The sequence below is a fragment of the Notolepis coatsorum genome (genome assembly GCF_963971535.1).
Source record: "Notolepis coatsorum genome assembly, chromosome: 1".
Classification (NCBI taxonomy): Eukaryota; Metazoa; Chordata; class Actinopteri; order Aulopiformes; family Paralepididae; genus Notolepis; species Notolepis coatsorum.
Window position 1 is genome coordinate 293267068 of NC_140165.1, and position 17618 is coordinate 293284685.

The 17618-nt window shown below is 43.8% G+C and overlaps 1 protein-coding gene across 1 annotated transcript in view; it reads right to left on the bottom strand.

Moving 5' to 3' along the window:
- nek3 (NIMA related kinase 3) overlaps positions 1–11980 on the bottom strand; it is a 29179-nt gene extending 17199 nt beyond the window's left edge. Inside the window, exons 1-10 of the mRNA XM_084323937.1 lie at positions 11853–11980; positions 11600–11740; positions 8374–8467; positions 8163–8260; positions 6841–6924; positions 1521–1588; positions 1326–1412; positions 1025–1079; positions 553–753; positions 122–224 (exon numbers count right to left, since the gene is read on the bottom strand). Coding sequence (XP_084180063.1) covers positions 122–224; positions 553–753; positions 1025–1079; positions 1326–1412; positions 1521–1588; positions 6841–6924; positions 8163–8260; positions 8374–8467; positions 11600–11716 — 907 coding nt within the window. The 5' untranslated portion in view covers positions 11717–11740; positions 11853–11980. The remainder of the gene's footprint in view (positions 1–121; positions 225–552; positions 754–1024; positions 1080–1325; positions 1413–1520; positions 1589–6840; positions 6925–8162; positions 8261–8373; positions 8468–11599; positions 11741–11852) is intronic.
- Between the last annotated feature and the right edge of the window lie 5638 nt (positions 11981–17618).

Below are 17618 nucleotides of genomic sequence, written 5' to 3' on the forward strand. Positions count from 1 at the left end.
TAGCTACGTTCAAACGAACAACAAATCAATGGAATGCAGCAGCTTCCATCTGTTCCATCTCTGCTTCGTGATTAGTGTGGCCGCTCCGCTGGAATACCTCTTTAACTTTGGAAGCTAGTACCTTCAAATGTCGATCCCGTCATGATGAGACTCTTCTGGCCCAGGAGAGCGACGACCCTCTCCCCCTCCTCTCTCCTCCATCTGCGGTTACGTCTCCCCTTCTCCTTCTCCTCCCCCTCACCCTCCTCCTCCTCATCCTCCACGGTCTCCACTGCCTGCGAGAGGAGGAAAACCATGTAAATCAAAAACATCGGGTCACACAACCATCTGAACCAACACCAGCTTGTCACGGGGTCAGGTCCCACGTAGGGGGGGATCCCAGTCGGGAGGCCGCTGTGTTTGACCCCGGAACCGGTGCAACATGTAAATCGCCCCAAATTGACATCACGCTGCGGAAAAATGTCATCCTTGATGGATGAGGGGCAGTAAAGTGTCCTTCACCACAGATACCATATCTCATTCACCACAGGGGGGGGTGTTTTGAAGTCTTACCTTGGAGGGGAGATGTTTATGCAGCAGTCTGGATATCCGGTGGGAGGTCAGGATGGTGCGCAGGGACGGCCGGTCCTTGGGGTCAGTCTTAAACATGTGTTTGATCAGATAGTGCAGCTCGTAGGGCAGGTGGCTGGGTAGCGGAGTGTAGGACCCTCTGCACACCTTAAGAATCAAACTCTTCCAGCTGGGCGCCTGGAACTGGAGAGAGAGAGAGAGAGAGAGAGAGAGAGACTGACGTGGTGGGCGAGGTTCTCTGGGAACACAAAACCTCGCCGCAAAAATACACAGCGGATAATTCGACTCAGCTGAAGACACCGTCTCTCCCTCGCTTCACAAACAAGGGCTCACAGTATCCCTCGACCGCGCTCTGAGACGTCGGCGCGGGTGCTGTATACAATGATTCACTGACAATATTTTGAGAGAGGCCTTCGGCCAAAGCATGCGGGTGCGGAGGAGGGGGGAGCAGTACCGGGTGGCGCAGGGTGCAGAGCTCGTACAGGACGCAGCCCAGAGACCACACATCGCTGCAGCACAGAGGAAAAACAACACAGAAGACCGTTATTCACAGACGTTCGTCATGTCTCCGGCTAATCCAAAAATGACAACACTGTTTGTTTGGCCACCAAATTACACCACTGACTCCAGACCAGTTTTACTACAGACAATGCACCGGGTCTTTATTCTGAGTGCTGTGTTATAGGACGGGACACGTGTGAATGAATATGTAGTGGGGTTATACCACCCAGTCAGTCCAAGCAGCACGATCCTACCTCTTATTGTTGTATGGCTTGTTGTCCCAGATCTCTGGAGACACATAATACGGCGTTCCAACGTATGTACACGCGTAGGCCCTTGAGCTGCAACACAGACGTGAATGATACAGTCGGAACAATGGTTAGTCATGGAAAAACAAACAAACCAAAAAAAACATTCTTTCGAGTAACTATGAATCGCTTTTCCTGTACCTATTCAGGACGCACGCTGATCCAAAGTCGCCGAGCTTGACTGTCCCATTGTCTGTCAGGAAAATATTCTAGGCAAAGGAAATTATAGAGAACTTATAAACGCACACTGAGACAAAAACTAAAAGAGCAGTCACCCACACAATGATTATATTATGTATGACTGGAGATCGTGTTGTGGCTTTATCTATAATTATAATAATAATACTACATTACATTTCTAAGAGCTTTCCATGACACTCATTAAGGAACAAGAAACAAGCAAAATCAGAACAAAGGAGGGAAAGAAATAGACACAATCATGGAAAACAAAGTAGAAATAAAAAATATATATGATCAGATTAAAAGCAGATTTGAAGAGGTGAGTTTTGATTGTGTTTTTGAAGAAAGGGAGTGTGACGCGAGTTCCTGATGTGGGTACAGTAGGCAGAGAGTTCCTGATGTGGGTACAGTAGGCAGAGAGTTCCTGATGTGGGTAACTGTAGGCAGAGAGTTCCTGATGTGGGTACAGTAGGCAGAGAGTTCCTGATGTGGGTAACTGTAGGCAGAGAGTTCCTGATGTGGGTAACTGTAGCAGAGAGTTCCTGGTGTGAGTAACTGTAGCAGAGAGTTCCTGATGTGGGTAACTGTAGCAGAGAGTTCCTGGTGTGGGTAACTGTAGGCAGAGAGTTCCTGATGTGGGTAACTGTAGCAGAGAGTTCCTGATGTGGGCATTTGCTGATCTGACGGCGCAAACAGACCAGCCGCGCACGCAGACACTCGCGGGTTCTGTGTGAGATCGCGCGCGTGGCCTGGCACACAGAGTCCGACTTCAGAGCGGGCGAAAGCGCACGGAGGAAGGCACATTTACATTGGAACAGCTGTAAATGCCTAGTCTATATGCGAAGTCAGTCCCCGTTTGAAGATTTTTTAATGATTTCCAGTTCGAGTGTTCTATTGTCCATTTTGGATGTATAACCAGTTATTATATAATTAATTAGAATGTTAGAATACATTTTAGAATGATGATCAGTGTGACTGTACTCCTGAAAAAGTATAGTAATATGGTTTATTTGTATTGGGAAAGATACAGACACATTAGCTGGTTGAACAACACCTATATGTGTGGTAATAATGCAGATATTGAGTGTATTTCTGTGAAAATGCGCGTGGCCTCTGAATCCAACCAAAGCAAAAACGATCGCTTCCACCCCGCAAGTCGCGCGCCCGCTTGCGGCCGGTGGGCACAGCTATGTCCGTTAACATGGGCGCAGAAGTGAAGCGCTGGTCGCCCGCCCGCCTGCCTTCGTGTGTGGCTGGTGTGCCGGGGCCGTAGGCTGTAGAGGCATGCTGTTGGAGGAGTAAGTAGAGGCAGGAGGGGGCCAAGTTAAGAAGTGCTTTGTAAGTGATGAGGAGTTTGAAGTGGATTCGGAACCAGTGGAGATTTTGAAGGACAGGGGTGACATGGTCTCTGGAGCAAGGTGTGGGTAAATCATGCGTTCGGTGGAGTCCTGGACATATTGCAGTTTGTTCAGGAGAGGACACCATAAAGTAGACTTCTACAGTAATGGAGTTGTGGAGCGATGAAGGAGTGAAGGAGGGTTTCAGCAATTTATTTCACTAATGCTTATTTTTGCTCCACAGTGCACACGCTAATGGGATTCCATTGCCACATAGTTCAACGGTGCACTAAATTATCTTCTCGCTAGCGTTGGAAGTTTTTGTCTGAAGTTTATTTGCACATAATTAAAGCAAGAAGAAAGTAACACAGGGGATTAGGGAAGGATGTACAGGAAGGATGTACAGGAAGGATGTACAGGAAGGATGTGCAGGAAGGATGTACAGGAAGGATGTGCAGGAAGGATGTGCAGGAAGGATGTGCAGGAAGGATGTGCAGGAAGGATGTGCAGGATGGATGTGCAGGATGGATGTACAGGAAGGATGTGTAGGAAGGATGTGCAGGAAGGATGTGCAGGATGGATGTGCAGGAAGGATGTACAGGATGGATGTGCAGGAAGGATGTACAGGAAGGATGTGCAGGATGGATGTACAGGATGGATGTGCAGGAAGGATGTACAGGAAGGATGTGCAGGAAGGATGTGCAGGATGGATGTGCAGGAAGGATGTACAGGAAGGATGTACAGGAAGGATGTGCAGGAAGGATGTGCAGGAAGGATGTGCAGGAAGGATGTTAACTCATTCAGCGCCATACAATTTTTTTTTAATGTTAATAATCTTTTATTTATTTTTTTACATCTCACCAGGTGGCAGTATCACCTATATTTTGAACTCAGAAAGAAATGGGTCAGGAGAGGCAATGAATGAACCAGACTATCGAGACTCAGGGGGAGGAGCTCTTCCAAAGCAATCGCTAGCAGATCTGCTCGCCTCTGTCCAGACGGCATCCCCGGCCGCGTCCTAAAAGTCTGTGCCGACCAACTGGCCCCAGTATTCACTGACATATTTAACCTGTTCCTGATGTGGGTACAGTAGGCAGAGTTCCTGATGTGGGTAACTGTAGGCAGAGAGTTCCTGATGTGGGTAACTGTAGCAGAGAGTTCCTGGTGTGGGTAACTGTAGGCAGAGAGTTCCTGATGTGGGTAACTGTAGCAGAGAGTTCCTGATGTGGGTACAGTAGGCAGAGAGTTCCTGATGTGGGTAACTGTAGGCAGAGAGTTCCTGATGTGGGTAACTGTAGCAGAGAGTTCCTGGTGTGGGTAACTGTAGGCAGAGAGTTCCTGATGTGGGTAACTGTAGCAGAGAGTTCCTGATGTGGGTAACTGTAGCAGAGAGTTCCTGGTGTGGGTAACTGTAGGCAGAGAGTTCCTGATGTGGGTAACTGTAGCAGAGAGTTCCTGATGTGGGTAACTGTAGGCAGAGAGTTCCTGATGTGGGCATTTGCTGATCTGACGGCGCAAACAGACCAGCCGCGCACGCAGGCACTCGCGGGTTCCGTGCGAGATCGCGCACGTGGCCTGGCACACCGAGTCCGACTTCAGAGTGGGCGAAAGTGCAGGGAGGAAGGCACATTTACATTGGAACAGCTGTAAATGCCTAGTCTATATGCGAAGTCAGTCCCCGTTTGAAGATTTCCAGTTCCAGTGTTCTACTGTCCATTTTGGATGTATAACTAGTTATTATATAATTAATTAGAATGTTAGAATACATTTTAGAATGATGATCAGTGTGACTGTACTCCTGAAAAAGTATAGCAATATGGTTTATTTGTATTGGGAAAGATACAGACACATTAGCTGGTTGAACAACATCTATATGTGTGGTAATAATGCAGATATTGAGTGTATTTCTGTGAAAATGCGCGTGGCGGACGCCTCTGAATCCAACCAAAGCGAAAACGATCGCTTCCACCCCACGAGTCGCGCGCCCGCTTGCGGCCGGTGGGCACAGCTATGTCCGTTAACATGGGCGCAGAAGTGAAGCACTGGTCGCCCGCCCGCCTGCCTTCGTGTGTGGCTGGTGTGCCGGGGCCGTAGGCTGTAGAGGCATGCTGTTGGAGGAGTAAGTAGAGGCAGGAGGGGGCCATGTTAAGAAGTGCTTTGTAAGTGATGAGGAGTTTGAAGTGGATTCGGAGCCAGTGGAGATTTTGAAGGACAGGGGTGACATGGTCTCTGGAGCAAGGTGTGGGTAAATCATGCGTGCGGTGGAGTCCTGGACATATTGCAGTTTGTTCAGGAGAGGACACCATAAAGTAGACTTCTACAGTAATGGAGTTGTGGAGCGATGAAGGAGTGAAGGAGGGTTTCAGCAATTTATTTCACTAATGCTTATTTTTGCTCCACAGTGCACACGCTAATGGGATTCCATTGCCACATAGTTCAACGGTGCACTAAATTATCTTCTCGCTAGTGTTGGAAGTTTTTGTCTGAAGTTTATTTGCACATAATTAAAGCAAGAAGAAAGTAACACAGGGGATTAGGGAAGGATGTGCAGGAAGGATGTACAGGAAGGATGTACAGGAAGGATGTACAGGAAGGATGTGCAGGAAGGATGTACAGGAAGGATTGTACAGGAAGGATGTGCAGGAAGGATGTGCAGGAAGGATGTGCAGAAAAGATGTGCAGGATGGATGTGCAGGAAGGATGTACAGGAAGGATGTACAGGTAGGATGTGCAGGAAGGATGTGCAGGAAGGATGTACAGGAAGGATGTACAGGAAGGATGTGCAGGAAGGATGTACAGGAAGGATGTTAAGGAATGATGTTAACTCAGTCAGCGCCATACCCGACATTTCTCAGGTTATCTCGCCAGCAGTTGAGCGCCATACCCAAGATTTCTCAGGTTTTGATCCTTTGATATTTTTCCTCTGATCCCCATTCTAAACCATCATCCGGATCATTCTATGTGTCCCTGGCTCGTTTGCTACGTTGGAATTGCAATGCCGATCGAATCTCACCAAGTGGCAGTATCACCCATCTTTTGAACTCAGAAAGAAATGGGTCAGGAGAGGCAATGAATGAACCGGACTATCGAGACTTACTCTGAGGGGGAGGAGCTCTTCCAAAGCAATCGCTAGCAGATCTGCTCTATTTTACCGAACCTGAAACATCTTTCTGTAACAATCACAGTTTTGTTTTACCGGACGTAAAACATGCTCGACAAACACGATCACAGTTTTGAGTTAAAACGACCCCCCCCCCCCTGATGATTTTGTGAATGCACATATGTACATGGTATATACCTTTGATTTGGGAGTATTTGGGGTTTCAGGGGATCAACCAGAACGGTTTGGGCTTATATGTCAATGAATGTTGGTGGTGGTCGGAGGGTCCGCAGGCGATGATTATTCGCCACGCTTCCGTGAGTCTGCCTCAGGGCAGCTCTGGCTGCAATTGTAGCTTACCACCACCGGTATGACTGTGTATGAACGAATAATGGACTCTGTGAAGCGCTCTGGGTGTCATGAAGAGCGCTATATAAATCCAAGCCATTATTATTATTGCATATAACATGTTCTATCTCGCGATCTACAGTATGGAAAAAGACTGGATTATCTTGGAAATGGACGATGTTTAGCGTGTAATATGCAATGTGCAGGAATGATGTGGAGGAAGGATGTGCAGGAACAATGTGCAGGAAGGATGTTAGGAAGGATGTGCAGGAAGAACCAAAAAACCCAAAAGGTATTTTATCGGGCGTCTGCTCTCAAATGTTAACAAAACTGACAATAGACCTACTAACAAGTGATATTAAACTATTGGTTTGATTCAGAAGATAAACATGAAGAAAAACACTTTTATGAAATGTGTATAAAAAAGATGTTAAGCCTGAAAAAACATTATAACAGTTTATAGACGTAACACAAATCAATTAAAATCAGACACTACCTTGGATTTCAGATCCCTATGCAAGACCCGCTTATCATGGATGTGCTTTGTACCTGCACACATTTGCGCAAACCATTTCATGATCTGGAAGGGGGGAAAAAGAGCGCAAATGTCATAGAATACAGTCAAATCTGCAGATGAACCGAACAGTTCAGTAAGGCAGTGTGTCCACCGAGGACCTCACCAGATCAGTAAGGCAGTGTGTCCACGGAGGACCTCACCAGATCAGTAAAGCAGTGTGTACATCGAATACCTATTTTTCAGCTGGCAGTGCTTGAGAGAAGCACTCAGAAGCGCTGGTACTGTTGTTGTCATCAACATCATACTGTACAAGAAGCATGACACTTCTTTGCATTATCTTCCAACTCAATTCAAGAAATATTTTCAACTTCTAGCGCTGGTCACTCTGAGCGCTAAAAACAGGCTCAGCTCTTAGCGTAAGTGTGTTGGGAATGCGCTATAGTGCACCGTTTCCATTCCAAACAAAGGAGAAACAAGTCCACAGAGGAGCCAAGCGTGTTTTTGGTGCTCGGAGCACTGGAAGTTGAAACCGTTAGCAAAGAGCGCTGTGTTTTTCGAACACGTCATCTAGCGACGGCAGCAGCCAGTGCCAGAGCTTCCGAGCAATCCTTCAAGTACTGCCAGCTGGAATGGAGGTCCTCAGTGGACAATATGTCACCTACTGTAACACACACAGGACTAGAATGGATAGACATCCTAGTATCCTAGTGGTATCCTCGTATGATCCTAGTGTATGGTAATTTCTTTCAGTAGAACATTTTGATAATGTTGTTGGGGAATGTTCATCCTAATGATGCCTTTATTGTGGTAGCACGAGTCCTATGGCCCAGCCAACACTGATTTCCATGACAACAATATTAAACACTCTATTGAAGATGTTTTCTGTTTTAAGCACGTTATAAGATGTACTGGCCAAATGAGCATTTTAAGAACGTAGATTTGAATGTGAATGGCTATTCTATCAATTAAAATTATATGATAGATAGAATATACGTTGTGTATTATGTTTAGTCTATAGTTTTAGCTTATAGTGTATCGTTTATTTATAGCTTATTTTGTGTATAGTTATAGTTTACATCTATAGTTATAGCTTATAGTTATAGTTTGTATAAATAGAATATACGTTGTGTACTATGTTTACAAAACTACTACAGTTGAGGAGACGGGGAAGACAAGCATATCATGTTTTTCTGAATGTATGTACATTTAAAAACGCTGTGATAATAAAATAATCTGAATCTGATAACTGTTCATTGTGTTGACTGGAATTGTGAGAACAGCTTCAGGAAGTCGGGACCCACGTTGTCCACTGAGAACAGGCTGGTTTTCTGTCTCTGTATCCTCTGTAGCAGATCTCCTCCACTGCAGTACTCCATGGCAATATACAGATGGCCACCAGCTGAGCAAACAAAAACACAAAGCCTATTCTGCCGTCAAAACGGTAATAACTGAATGCCCAGACACACAGTCAAAGGATAGCATGTAGTAAGTATCAGGAGTATCTGTGAATACCTTCAAACGACTCCCTGAAGGCAACAATATTGGGATGCTTCATTCTGGACAACAGGACGGCTTCTCTCCTCAAATCCTTCGATTTGGACTGATTCTATAGAAATGCAATTATGAAAAAGTATTATTTGTGTTTCATTACACGTATATGTACATGCTTACCAACTGTTTCGCCTGTTTTATAGCAACACTACTATCACCGACATCTAAGAAGGGAGATCCCCCCTTGAACGACCCTTCTAAGGTTTCTCCCCTCCACATTGCCTGTGGTGCTTTTTTCCTATTGCTACGTTTTATTAGTGAGTTTTACCTTACCTTCGCGTGGGGTATGTCTGGGAGTGTTGCATTCATTTATTTATTTTGTTTTGTTCATGATGATTTATTGTGATGTTTTTTCTTGACTTGTTTAAGACGTGTCCGGCCCATGGGGACATTAACGTGTGTTGTCAGGCCTTACAAATTAATTTGATTTGATTTGATTTATGATTGGGGTGGATTTTGATTATGCAAAAAAATAACAGTTGCTGCTCTGTCACTGGGGCTCTGGTCTGGTTGGTATTAGCATTGTCACAAGGAGAGAACAGATAACACAGGCTATGTGAAAATCAAGAGCAAGAACCCACACCTTTGTGATGTCACCTGGATATAACATCTGTACATAATAAATAAATGGGGCACTGACTTTGTGGGTCCATCAAATGTTTGTTTGAGCTCTTACACCCAAATTACATTTAATCAAGTACTATAATACTTGGGTGTTAAGACTTAACTAAACATTATATGGCTCCACAAAGTCGGTAGCCTAACATTTTTAATACCCCAATCCATTTTTACATTCACATTCTTGAAGAGTTTGATCATAGATGAAAAATAAGCTTTTTGGAACTTATTGTTAACTGATCATAAAGCAGAATAGAGGTTTATTTTACTCCAATGTAGATAACAAACATTATCAATGTACCAACAGGCACAAAATACATCAAATATAATTATTATTTATTTCTTATTATTTAACCCTTTCCCCGCCAATAACGTCGTACGACGGGTTTCAAGTTCATGCAAATTCTGCCAATAACGGCGTACGACGTGATTCTGATCATAATTTCATATTTTCGCCATGGTATTCATATTTCCATCACGGAGGCTGGTCTGATGCTGTGTGAGCCAGCACAACTCTGCAACGCTTCAATACTGCCACCTGGTGGCTGATCGGCGAGTTGCAACCGGAAGTGGATCTCTTGTGATCCCGGTGCGTCTCCCTATTCCGTCCGGCCACTCGTTTATCGTCGCGGGACTCAATACACACACTGTGGATATGGATATTTGCCATAACTCAATAATCTACATGATTTGGGCGTGTATTAGTAATATACAAACCGGAAATGGATCGCCTAGATCCCCACCACATAACTGGGATCTGTTTGCTCCACTCTCGTCGCCCAACGGTACGAGGAGACTGACGTGAGTTTCAGCGTTTTTGTTTATCATTTTCTATACAAACTGCTCTGATCAATATATCACCCATACTACATGAAGCATCTAACGACTATCACGGAATTATAAACGACCCCCCCCCCCCCCCCCCCCCCCCCCTCCGTTCACCCGCGCATGATCAGTCATAACCCTTAGGACCATGTACAGTTGACATTTTTAATATAGCGTCGATCGGTATCAAACTGCATTTGATGATCTAATATATGCATTTGTGCCTACATCTCACGTTCTGGGAAATACTGCAGAAAACGATAAAAACATATTTATACTATAGACGGTATTTTCGTATGAATGTGTGAATGAAAAAGTAAAACGTTCCTACATCCTGAACGATAGATAATTGATGTTGAATGGGCCATAGTAATGTCAATTTAGCAATACAATTTAAAAAGTTATAGCCCTGCAAAGAAGGTGAACATCTCCATAGACTTACAGTGCTGGCAGAGATCAAACAGCGATGGATATAAGCGTGGCAGAGAATGGGTTAATGAAGGGATGAAGAAGGGATTTGGCAATCACCAGATGTTTACATAGATTATTTAATTATTTACTTTATTATTGTGGGTAAATTATATTTAAATGTATGCAGCATGGGCGGCTAGGTGGTGTAGTGGGCAAGGCGCTCGCCATCAATGCTGGAGGCGCTGGGTTCGAATCCAGCTCTCGGCGTTGCTATCAGCTTGGCTGGTCGTTCATACTAACACAATTGGCAGTGTTAGGGGTGGGAAAGCTGATGGGTGGGTCCTGGGCGTTGTGGACAGCGACCCCTACAGTTCGGTCGGGGCGCCTGCACAGCGAGGGTAGGATCTGGAGGGAGGTAGTGTGACCTTCCACACGTTACACTCTCCCGGTGAGAATCTGCGCTGCCAGGCTGGCTGCCGGCTGGCTGCCGGCTGGCTGCACATGCGTCGGAGGAAAGCATGTGACAGTCTCCGGCCTCCCGGACCAACAGTAGGGGGGAGTGCGCAACAACCAGGAAGGGGGTTGGGAATTGGTATAACGACTAACAGTGGGATGGGAGAAAAATCGGAAAAAGGAGGGGGGGAAAAGATAATAATTATATTTTTTATTTTTTTTATGTATGCAGCATAGTGCATTTGTGTGTAGATGCTGTATGTGTATGTATAATTATATGTATTTAGACTTAGAATGGTAATAGTTAAAGAGGGACTTTTATATTATAATATTGGTCAATATATGCTTAATAATAGCAATATATGTAGTCAATATACCTGTATATATCCTAAGAATTAGGATATAAATATGGAAGTCAATTGATGATTATTAATCACTGAGTAGAGAAGGTGTAGGATTAAATATGTGTAATATAGTTTATTTGTTTTAACTATTTTGGTTTGTTGTTCCTTTTGATCACATTTCTTTTTTTAATGTATTTACATTTTTCACATTATGTTCGAAATAAATATTTAATTAATTCAATCAATCAATCACGTACCTGTAGTATCAATGAGTCAATCAGCTAGAGTGACTGCTAGAGAATACAATTGTTTCTTATTTTTGGTGGTGGGACTAGCTATTTGTTTACATTTGGATCACTGGATTAGACCTTTAATTTAATTAAGCACACAGTATTGTAGCTGTCATGGGGTCGGGTAAGAAAGGGAAACTATGATCATAAACATTAAACACGTGGAGACCATCTGCAACTCCCCCAAGACCCTATTGAGGCCCCGCCCCCTTTATTAACCACTATTTATGTTGATTGCACACCTACCTTTGGTAGCTGAATCTCTTTGAGCACATAATTCTCCTGATTGCTTTGACACTGGACCAACAATGCCTTTCCAAAAGATCCTTCTCCAATAACCTTTTGGAGTGAATAACCCTCCATGTTTTTTTCCTTTTTTTTCTGGACCTTAAATTAAAAGAAAGACAAAAAACGAACGTTATCACGTCACATTGTAGGCTACATTAAAATCTACCGTTAGCTCAGATATGCTAGATCAATTAATTTCCACAAGACTTACTTGTTTCCCACTATTCAATCACGATGAAAACTATTATATTTCTTGTTTATCCTACTGCTCTAAAGTGTAGACATTAGAAATATTAAATAAACTAATACAGTCGCTGTCAGATAGCAGCTGCCCCACGCAGGTACATTGTTTTGTTGAGCAGTGCTTCCTTATTATTGTATCAGACGTGACCTCGTGGTACTGCAAAAGAATACCATTAGATGGCAGTAGAGTACAGTCTCAAGTGTTGTTGGAGTGGCCTGGGTTAACGGTGGCTGCAATTTATTTCCCCACAGTTGTGAGAATCTGCATTATTTTATTGAGCTCTAATTCAACAACTGTAAATCCATTTGTATTTACCTAAAATACACAGAATAATGACAAAGTCCCCTTCTCAAACAGATTAGAAGCCCGTCTACTGTCACTCTACTCTGAGTAACGATCTGATGTGCTTATCTCGAGGGTGTAACCAGACTGACCTCCAGTGTCCCCTGGATGACCTTCCTAACCGTAACCAGTAGTGTGGAAATTGTAACTGACCCACTGTTGTCTAGGGCAGCGTTTCTAAACCGGTCGGCTGGGTCCCAAAAGTGGGTCGGGGCACCTGACAGCCTCACTGACAGACATAATGGGGCGATACTGTGTAATCTGATATATTAGGCCGTGACTTCAAGCAGAGATAAAAATGATTGTCAGAATGAAAAAGTAATAGAAACGACATGGCCTCACAAGGCCCGGCCTGCTTCCCTCCCTGGCATAGGCCTGTGGAATAAGATCACAGTGTGGGTTGATGGATGAGAGCGTTCCGTTTGTTCAAGGATCCCACTTTAATACCATGCAGCAGGCTCGCCCTCCGATACCTCCTCCTCTGGCTCTGTGAATGGGAGGGGGTTTATGGGAAGGATGCGTTTTTATAATCAGCTAAAGTAGAGCTATGTTTAGACGGGGGGCTGAAAGGGATTTCTCAAATCAGCTGAATTGAGATTAGACAAATCATGTATTCATGGAAGCTTGTGTGTTATCAAGAGGAGCCTGGCTCCCCCGTCGTTCCCCCCCGTCGTTCCCCCCCGTCGTTGGTGTGGTTTTACTATGAAATCCCTTTCATAAACGACACTGTAGGCTATGCAGTGGTTCCCAAAGTGGGTTCTTTTTTATGGATCCTCCAGGGCCCCTTGAGGGGATTCCTTATTTCCTATGCGTTAATTAAAAGCCCAGCAAAACAAGCAATGCAATTATTATGCAATTCATTTCACTATCTTTTTCCCCTTCACTAGGGGTTTGTCCAATGAAAGGATGCATAAGAATGACGATTCTGACCAAAGGTTGCGCTCTCTCAAATGTTATCCGATATGGTCATGGAATTCTGGTGGAAATCATATCTAACGATAAATATCTTCCCCGATTCTGGCCCCTGGGACTAAATGCCATCACCCCAGTCATCACACACATAATAAACCTCTCCATAAAACAGGGACACGTCCCTAAAGACTTCAAAATTGCGAGAGTGACCCCCCTGCACAAAAAGGCAGCCAATTCACCCAGGCAACTACCGCCCTGTTTCTATTCTTACCTCCATCTTGAAAGTCATGGAAAAAAAATTCTACGAACAGGTCGAAAAGTACCTTGCGGAAAAAAAATCTAATCTACGAATTCCAATCTGGTTTCAGAATATCCCACTCCACTGACACATGCCCTTTCTATTTGAACGACCACATCAAACAAGCGGTGGACGCGGGCAAATACTGCGGCATGGTCATGCTGGACCTACAAAAGGCCTTCGACACTGTCAATCACTCCATTCTGATTGACAAGCTAAAAGCAATTGGTTTTGATAGTCTATCAGTGAGCTGGATGCAATCCTACCTGGAGGGGAGAGAACAGATGGTGGAGGTAAACAGTACTCTACCCCCACCCCCCCCCACCCCCCCCCACCCCCCCCAGTGAGCTGTGGTGTTCCACAAGGAAGCATACCAGGACCGTTACTGTTCCTAATTTATGCAAATGACATGTCGTCAGCTTGTGACTGCAACTTGTTCTTGTTTGCGGATGACTCAGCCCTGCTGGTCTCTGACAAGAACAAGTTACAGGTTGAAAAAACCCTCAGCTCGGAACTTGGCAGAATGCACCTGGCTCGCTGATAACAAACTATCATTACACCTGGGTAAAACAGAGTCCATTCTCTTCGGATCAAATAACAAACTCAGCAAGACCGACGGCTTCTCATTTACAGTGGGTGACAATATTGTCACAAGGAAAGATGAAATTACATACCTGGGTTCCATCCTAGAGGCAAATATTTCCTGTGACAAAATGGCATCCAATGTAATAAAAAAAGTCAATCAACGAACTAGATTCTTGTACCGGATCTCCTCTCTGGTAAACAAGAATACCCTGAAGACTCTGGCAGGAGCACTCATTCAAGGGTACTACGACTATGCATGCACCTCATGGTACCAAAGCACCTCAAAGGCGCTAAAAACAAGATTACAAACATCACAAAACACAAACTGGTCAGACTACTGCTTGACCTTACTCCTAAAACCCACCTCACCCCTGCCCACTTTGACTACCTACTGTAGGATGGCTTAGAGTAGACGACAGAGTACAGCAACTTGCAATGGGCCTGGTCTACAAGATACACTACACCACTCAGGTACCCATGTAAGTGGCAAAATACTTCCCAAAGGTCAGTGAATACCACGCCCACAACACCAGAGGGAGTTCCACAAATCATGTGCAACCCAGATTCGGCACAAACAAGGGACTAAACACATTTCGCAATTATTCCACAACAATGTGGAACGCCCTACCCACAGCCGTCATTTTTTTTTTAATCCCTACCCACATTCAAAACCGCTCTCAAAGAGCACCTACGGGAGGCTGCAATTCGAAACTGGCCACCGTAAATGTCCAAACCCCCAACCCACCCCCTCCTAATGGACAGTCTCCTCCCCATCATATGTATATATTTTCTGGATCTCTGGGTACAGTACTATATATTTGCATATCGTATATGTCACAAATGTAACAGTACTATATACCTGTATGTCATGTATGTCCCTATGTCATATATGTCATGATGTCATGTATGTTGTGTATATGTCATAAATGTCACTATGAATTGAAAATGGGGGACCCTGATCATGATGTAAACAAGACAAACGTCTTTCTCGGGTCTGCATCCCCTTAACAATTGTGTTTATTGAGCCGTACTGTATTGTACCCATTTTGCAATCTGTTAAATAAAGTGTTTATTCATTCATTCATTCATTCATTCATTCATTCATTCATTCATTCATTCATTCATTCATTCAAATGTTATCAAACGGAGGTCTGTGGCCTGATGTGCATCAATTCAGACGAGTGTTTGAAATTAAGGAGCAGTGGGCGATGCAAATGTAGCTATGCAAAATTCAAACGCTTCTGTTCTGTTGACTGTCGCCATGTTTAGGGACCCACTGCCATAAGGTTTCCTCTTTTCAAATGCAATTAAACTTTTGAACTTTATGAATAAAACATATCCCATGTGCCATAAAAAGAAAATACCAATACATTTTCAAAGCTTGAAATACATTCAGTGCCATCAGGCAGCATGACAGTGTGTTTGAAATGTACTCGCTGTATACAAAGAGGAAGATGAACATCAGAGGGGCTTGAAGACACTTGAGAGAGATACGGCAAAATAAAAACGGGCTAAACCCTTCAAAACAAACGTGTAGGTCTACATGATGTTTTTTATTAGGTCATCTGATACATTTCTTGCAGTGTAGAAAATCAGAGTTAAAGGTATCCAATGGATTATTATAATATTTTTTTTTTGGGCTTTCTGTCATTTTCACCCATCCCAATTTAGTCGTTATGCCCATTTCCTTCCTGGTCATTGCATGCATTGCCCCACTGTCGGCCTGGGGAGGGTGTAGAACTATCACATGCCTCCTCCGATGTGGAGTCACCAGCCGCTTCTTTTCACCTTTTCCTAATTTATGCAAATTACATGTTGTCAGCCTGTGACTGCAACTTGTTCCTGTTTGCGGACGACTCAGCCCTGCTGGTCTCTGACAAGAACAAGTTGCAGGTTGAAAAAACCCTCAGCTCGGAACTTGGCAGAATGCACCTGGCTCGCTGATAACAAACTATCATTACACCTGGGTAAAACAGAGTCCATTCTCTTCGGATCAAATAACAAACTCAGCAAGACCGACGGCTTCTCAGTTACAGTGGGTGACAATATTGTCACAAGGAAAGATGAAATTACATACCTGGGTTCCATCCTAGAGGCAAATATTTCCTGTGACAAAATGGCATCCAATGTAATAAAAAAAAAGTCAACCAACGAACTAGATTCTTGTACCGGATCTCCTCTCTGGTAAACAAGAATACCCTGAAGACTCTGGCAGGAGCACTCATTCAAGGGTACTACGACTATGCATGCACCTCATGGTACCAAAGCACCTCAAAGGCGCTAAAAACAAGATTACAAACATCACAAAACAAACTGGTCAGACTACTGCTTGACCTTACTCCTAAAACCCACCTCACCCCTGCCCACTTTGACTACCTACTGTAGGATGGCTTAGAGTAGACGACAGAGTACAGCAACTTGCAATGGGCCTGGTCTACAAGATACACTACACCACTCAGTTACCCATGTACATGTCAAAATACTTCCCAAAGGTCAGTGAATACCATGCCCACAACACCAGAGGGAGTTCCACAAATCATGTGCAACCCAGATTCGGCAAAAAAAAGGGACTAAACACATTTCGCAATTATGCCACAACAATGTGGAACGCCCTACCCACAGCCGTAAAAAAAAATGTAATCCCTACCCACATTCAAAACCGCTCTCAAAGAGCACCTACGGGAGGCTGCAATTCGAAACTGGCCACCGTAAATGTCCAAACCCCCAACCCACCCCCTCCTAATGGACAGTCTCCTCCCCATCATATGTATATATTTTCTGGATCTCTGGGTACAATACTATATATTTGCATATCGTATATGTCACAAATGTAACAGTACTATATACCTGTATGTCATGTATGTCCCTATGTCATATATGTCATGATGTCATGTATGTCGTGTATATGTCATAAATGTCACTATGAATTGAAAATGGAGGACCCTGATCATGATGTAAACAAGACAAACGTCTTTCTCGGGTCTGCATCCCCTTAACAATTGTGTTTATTGAGCCGTACTGTATTGTACCCATTTTGCAATCTGTTAAATAAAGTGTTAATTCATTCATTCATTCATTCATTCATTCATTCATTCATTAATTAATTCATTCATTCATTCATTCAAATGTTATCAAACGGAGGTCTGTGGCCTGATGTGCATCAATTCAGACGAGTGTTTGAAATTAAGGAGCAGTGGGCGATGCAAATGTAGCTATGCAAAATTCAAACGCTTCCGTTCTGTTGACTGTCGCCATGTTTAGGGACCCACTGCCATAAGGTTTCCTCTTTTCAAATGCAATTAAACTTTTGAACTTTATGAATAAAACATATCCCATGTGCCATAAAAAGAAAATACCAATACATTTTCAAAGCTTGAAATACATTCAGTGCCATCAGGCAGCATGACAGTGTGTTTGAAATGTACTCGCTGTATACAAAGAGGAAGATGAACATCAGAGGGGCTTGAAGACACTTGAGAGAGATACGGCAAAATAAAAACGGGCTAAACCCTTCAAAACAAACGTGTAGGTCTACATGATGTTTTTTATTAGGTCATCTGATACATTTCTTGCAGTGTAGAAAATCAGAGTTAAAG